The following is a 6,074-nucleotide window of genomic DNA, read 5'->3' as shown; positions in this document are numbered from 1 at the left end:
GCCTGTAGTCCCAGCTACTCGGGAGGCTGAGGCAGGAGAATGGCGTAAACCTGGGAGGTGGAGCTTGCAGTGAGCTGAGATCCGGCCACTGCACTCTAGCGTGGGTGACACAGCGAGACTCCGTCTCAAAAAAAAAAAAACAAGAAAAAGAAAAGATAGAAGTTAGCTCTTTTCTAATCTACAAATACCAGCGGGCAGTGCAGGGCTGGTCAGGAGGCTCCATGGTGTTGGGGTCCTGGGATCCTTCTGGTTACCCCACACCACCATCCTCAATATACAGCTCTGTGACCGGTGGCCCCAGGTGGCTGCCCAGGCTCCTGCCATCACGGCTGCATTCCAGCCACAGGAGGAAAGAGAAGGAGAACAACACAACCCTTCCCTTTAGAACATAACCAGTGTTTCTGCTGCACTTGTGTCATTGGCTGGGTGCAGTCACATGACCACACCAAGCTGCAAGAACCTGGGGCGGTGTGGTCCTATTCTTGGCAGCCATGTGCCTGACCAACACTGTGGGCCCCATTGTTAATGAAAGAAGAGAGGATGGTTACTGGGGGACAGTTCCATCAGGAGCCGCATGTTGCTTGTGGGATTGGGCCATTTCCAGGAAGCCTTGGAGCTGAGCCGCTAGAGGCACTAGGAGGGGCCATGGCAGGGGTGGGGGAGAGGTGCCCACCCCCCTCACAGGCTTCCTCCTGTCCTTCCTCCACAGTGAAGGCAGCAACCTCACCCCCGCCCACCACTTCCAGGACTTCCGTTTCAAGACCTATGCACCTGTCGCCTTCCGCTACTTCCGGGAGCTCTTCGGGATCCGGCCAGACGATTACTTGGTAAGCGTATTTGCTATTACGGGCTTCCTGGCTTGAAACAGAACATGTGTTGGGTCTCGGAGGGTCTGTGGGTCAGGCACTGGGGGCAGCCTCCCTGGGTTCCTGGTGTAGGGTTGTGGTGAGGTTCGGGGCCGGGGTCTCCGTGAGACTCACTGGGGAAGGGGGAGGGATCGGCCTCCAAGCTCACATCGCTGGCGGCTGCAGAACTCCGTCCTGGCTGACGTTGGCTGGGAGCCTCCTCCATTCCTTGTCATGTGGGTCTTGTCATCAAAGCGTCCACTCACCAAAGAGATGGTACAGTCTTCTGCAGCCTGGTGCCAAAGTGACCGACCCATCTTCAGACTTAGGGTTAGAACAAGGCCCTGGGACGTGGGTGCCACTGGGGACCAGCGTAGAGTCGGGCCTCCCAAGCTCTAGCCGTGGCTTTGTTGTTTTCAGTTAGAAAAGTCAAAATCTAGGCCAACCCCTTTGACCTAGCAGCCCATCATCCGGGCTCCTGACAGAGGCGTGTGGAAGGCGGCGCTCACAGCGGCGGCCCCGGAGCTCACCAGCGCCAGCACCACTTCTCAAAGCTCCGGGTGGCCTTTTCCCAAGCCTGCCGGTCATTCTGAGGACTTTGTGTCAGGGAAAACGCGAACTCCGCAGACGAGTGTGGTTGGCGTTCTGGCTGTCACGGCAGCGCGGTCCCCGGGGCCGGGAGCCTGTGGTTCTCCCATCCTGCCCTCACCCACGGTGGTCGGTTCCTTGTGCCTGTGGTGGTTGCTGACCGTGCAGGCGTTTGGTTTCTCTCAGGCTGTAGGAAGTGCCCGAGGCTGCGCTCTTCCGGGGAGAATGAGCATGTGCTGCAGCCGGGGGTACATGCGACCCCCCGAGAACTCCAGCCCTGTTCAGGTGCCCGGGAGTCACCATGCCCCTGGGCTGTGTCACCAAGGCCCAGCCTCCTGACTTCAGCGTCCCAGCGTTTGCCTGAGCTCGGCAGGGCAGTGGGGAGTGAAAAGACAGCTGGGGTTTTTGCCTAGAAATGGCCCTCGGGTGACCTGGATGCCCCCGTGTGAGGCGGCCGGGAATCGGAGGCGGCGGCCTGGCTTATAGCAGAGACGGTGCCCGCGTCTGTTAGCAGGAGTGGACGGATACAAGCCGAGCTGGGCCGTCTGGGTCTCTCCTAGAACCCGATGAGACCGCATTCCGGGGCCTCAGGCCGGGTGTGCGCCCACAGCGTCTTGGGGGCCAGCCTGGTGTTGGTGACCCCCGAATCCTCCCCAGGAGTGTGAGAATTCTCCTGGGGACCCTCAGCCTCTGTCCAGGCTGTGGTGTGCGTGTGGCCATGAGCCAGTGGCGGGAGGACAGGCCAGTGTGCGTGTTGCTGTCCACAGGGCCCCTGAACCTGAGTGGGGACAGGTGGGGCTCGGGGGGGACTGGGGGTTGCTGGTACTTCTCTGATTGGACAGCTGAGGTCACAGTCCACGCTGGTAGAAGGGGTGGCCCCAGCAAGGCCCCAGCTCAGGACAGCCAAGAAGGAGAAGGCGGAGGTTGGACGCGGGGTGGGGCTCAGCCCTGCCCAGCAGTCAGCGGAGGGTAGAGAGGAGGCCGAGGTCAGTGGCACGGCTGCCGAGAGCCCCAGCACCGACGGAGGCGGCCTTGGGGGGTTGTCCTGGCACTGCCTGGCTCAGAAACCCACTCATGGGGCCTGCTTCCCCGTGGCAGCTGAGGCCCCTGGAGGCCACAGCCCCGCAACTGCCATGAGCCGTGTGGCTTCAGAATTTCCGTCGTCGGTGGTGTTTGCACAAAGCCGAACGTGCCTTTCCGCAGTGTTTTCCGCTCTGCGGGTGAGATCAGCCTCCCCGTCCTGCCACCGTGGAGAGGGAGCAGTGATTTGTGCCTCGGGGGGACACTCCAGCTGCGTGGGGCGTCCCCTGCTGCAGGTGACCTGAGGACAGTGGCCCAGGGCTTGGCGGGGTGCCCTGGCCTCCCAGGGAGGGCACCAGCCCCAGGAGAGACCCGCCCTCGCTCTGCACTGCTGCGTCTGTATCGGGGAGGCTGGAGGGCGTCCTGCTGCGGCGGGAAGGGTGGAGGAACCACGTGGGCTTTGTGTTTCCCGTGGATATTTGTGGCTCATGGCTGTGGGCGGAGAAAGGCAGGCAGATGGCCGGGCTGGGTGACAGCAGTGGCCTGGACAGATCTCCCTCCAGCCTCTGAGTCCACCCCACACGGCTCTCTCACCCTGCACCGTCACTCCCAGCCAGGCCATGGCAGAAGCAGCGCGTGCAGGAGGAAGGACGCTCGCTGTTCTGAGCTGCCGAGGTTGGCAGGGCCGTTGCTGACTCCACAGAATCCAGCCTGTGTTGACCGACGTGTGATAACTGATGGCGCCGTTCCCTGGCCCGAGACCACCTCGGGCAGTGGAGGGCGGGGGTGGTGACTTGAGCCCAAGGAGGGACGGGGGCATTCCCAGGCCCTGGGCCTGAAGTGACTTCATGTTTCCGGCGTCCTCTGGCCCCCAAGCACATTCACACCTCAGAGCATGTGTGGCGTTGGGGACCCAACTCACACCTCAAGCCTCTGGCTCTTGAGCATTTTCCAAAGGTGGTTCCCCTCACTTGTTGGGGTTTTTTTGAAACAGAGTCTTTCTTACTCTGTTGCCCAAGTTGGAGGGCAGTGGTGCTGTCCCAGCTCACAGCAGCCTCGACCTCCTGAGCTCAGGTGATCCTCCCACCTCAGCCTCCCAAGTAGCTGGGACTACAGATGTGCGCCACCATGCCTATGTTTTGTTTTGTTTTGTTTTGTTTTTTGGTGCAGATGAGGCCTCGCTCTGTTGCCCAGGCTGGTCTTGAACTCCTGGGCTCAAACGATCCTCAGCCTCCCAAGGTGCTGGGATTGCAAAGTGCTGGATGAGCCGCTGTGCCTGGCCTCCCCTCGCTTCTACTTGCCACCACTCCTGACTCTGGGGACACCCCCCACCTGCTTAGCACAGCAGCTTTCTTCCCAGCGGGGCAGGCGGCACTCAGCACTCAGAGACCACCCTTCTGTTGTCCGGCAGATATGGACCCAGCGTTAACCCTGGGCGGGCCTGCCTCACTCCGCTGATAGGGAGCTGGCTCTGACCTCATCTGCGACCAGTTAGGATTTTGCAGGGCGTGACCCAGATGGCCTTAACCACACGCACACTTCATTGGTTCCATACCCAGAAGACGCAGGATAGCACCCGTGGGTCTCATCTTCACTCTCGTCCTTAACAAATAGAGCACCTGGCCTGTAATCCCAGCACTTTGGGAGGCCGAGACGGGCGGATCACGAGGTCAGGAGATCGAGACCATCCTGGCTAACACGGTGAAACCCCGTCTCTACTAAAAATACAAAAACCTAGCCGGGCGAGGTGGCAGGCGCCTGTAGTCCCAGCTACTCGAGAGGCTGAGGCAGGAGAATGGTGTAAACCCGGGAGGCGGAGCTTGCAGTGAGCTGAGATCCGGCCACTGTACTCCAGCCTGGGCAGCAGAGCGAGACTCCGTCTCAAAAAAAAAAAAAACAAAAAAAAAAAACAAATAGAGCACCTGTCGTGTGTCAGTGACGCAAAAAACTTTCGCCTCCACGGACCTACTGCCGAATGTCTAGGAGAGGGCGTGGCGGCAGAGAGAGAGTGAGCACATCATGAAACAAACAGCAGGGGCTGAGAAAAAGGGGCAGAGAGGTGGGGAGGAAGGGCTTGGACTGGGGTGCCAGGGGCCAGAGTGGGGCCTGCCCATCAGAGATGCAGCTTCCATCCCAGAGGTTATCTTCTGGTCCAGTGTGGCTGCTGAGGTTCCGGCCATCACATCAGCATCTCAGGAGAGAACTAGGTGGGAAGGAGAGAAGGGCAAATATGCAGGTACCCAGCTGCCTGTCGCCCATCTGGGAAGCCTTCCCTGAGTTCCACCCCACAGCTTCTGCTTGTGACTCATGGGGGAGAGCTGGCGTTGTGGCCACACCCAGCTGCAGGGTGCTGGGAGCACCTCTTAGCCATGCACGTCAGCACCCCCGTACGATCCGGTGTCTGCTCCTAACGAGAGCGGGAGGCAGCCTGGGGAGTGCGTCCTAGCAGGCCAGCCCTCGGGCTGCAGAGTCAGCTCAGTCTCAGGCTCCAGTCCTTGCTGGCTGGCCTCAGGCAAGTCGCTCCCCCTCTCTGAGCCTCTCTTTCCGCATCTGTAAAACGCAGCGACACGTCGTCAGGTCCTGGGGCTGTTGGGCAGACGGAAGCCAGTGCCATCTGTGTGTCCAGCAGCTCGGGGCCCGCTGACCCGCCTCCTCTGCTTCCAGTATTCCCTGTGCAACGAGCCGCTGATCGAGCTGTCCAACCCGGGTGCCAGCGGCTCCCTCTTCTACGTCACCAGTGACGACGAGTTCATCATCAAGACTGTCATGCACAAGGAGGCCGAGTTCCTGCAGAAGCTGCTCCCCGGCTACTACATGGTGCGTGGCCCGCCCTGCGGGGTGGACGGCTCCTCCATCAGCCCCCTTCTCCCGGCCGACAGGAGCAGGTGTCTGCAAGGCTTGGGCAAGCAGGTGTCCTTGGGGCGCAGCGAGAGGCATCTTGGGCCCCAGGGACTCACCCTCGGGGGTCCCCCGTCAGGCTTCACCAGCACTAGTCACCAGTGTTCAGGAGCTGCCCTCTCTTCCTCCTGTGGCCACACGCCCTGAGGGCCGTCCCCGGGCAGGGCTGGGTGGGCATCGGCTCCTGCCTGGCTCCCCATCCCCACTTGGCCAACACACCCTATGAACCGTGGGCCCCAGAAGCGGCGGCCCGTGGACAGTGTCTCTCAGCTGCCACGGAGGCCCAAGCAGCCCAAGGGTGCCTCAGAGGGATCCAGAGAGGAGGGGACGGGCCACCGGCTGGCACCCCACAAAAGACCAGCTGCTCGGGCAGGCGTGAGGCAGCTCCATCCGGCCCCCCCCTCACCCCGCGTGACTCACAGAAAGGGCGCGTCAGGCCCCCGGGAGCGGGAGGAGGAGCCGGCGGCTGCGGCTGTGTTCCCTGGTCTGGGATTCCGGTACTCGCCCAGATGAGGTGGGCGCCTCCTATGTGGCCGGGCCTGAGCTGCTGCCCGGCTCTGGGCAGCGCCGTGCAACCTGTGACTCAGTTTCTCCTTTGAGCCCTCCTGCATCCACTCTCTGTGATGCTTAGTGAGGGGCCCGGGCTCCCTCGATCAGGCTCAGCAAACTCAATCTTTAAAGGCCCAGAGAGTGAGTGTTTTTGGCTCTGCGAGCCAGTGTCCT

The 6,074-nt window shown here is 61.4% G+C and overlaps 1 protein-coding gene across 1 annotated transcript in view; it reads left to right on the top strand.

The window, feature by feature from the left end:
- PIP5K1C (phosphatidylinositol-4-phosphate 5-kinase, type I, gamma) overlaps positions 1-6,074 on the top strand; it is a 34,113-nt gene that overhangs the window by 6,424 nt on the left and 21,615 nt on the right. The window contains exons 4-5 of the mRNA XM_011967455.1: positions 710-827; positions 5,118-5,270. Coding sequence (XP_011822845.1) covers positions 710-827; positions 5,118-5,270 — 271 coding nt within the window. The remainder of the gene's footprint in view (positions 1-709; positions 828-5,117; positions 5,271-6,074) is intronic.

The sequence above is a fragment of the Mandrillus leucophaeus genome, unplaced genomic scaffold (genome assembly GCF_000951045.1).
Source record: "Mandrillus leucophaeus isolate KB7577 unplaced genomic scaffold, Mleu.le_1.0 Scaffold8, whole genome shotgun sequence".
NCBI lineage: Eukaryota > Metazoa > Chordata > Mammalia > Primates > Cercopithecidae > Mandrillus > Mandrillus leucophaeus.
The sequence above is the reverse complement of the archived record's forward strand: the minus strand, read 5'-3'. Positions and strand labels throughout refer to the sequence as shown.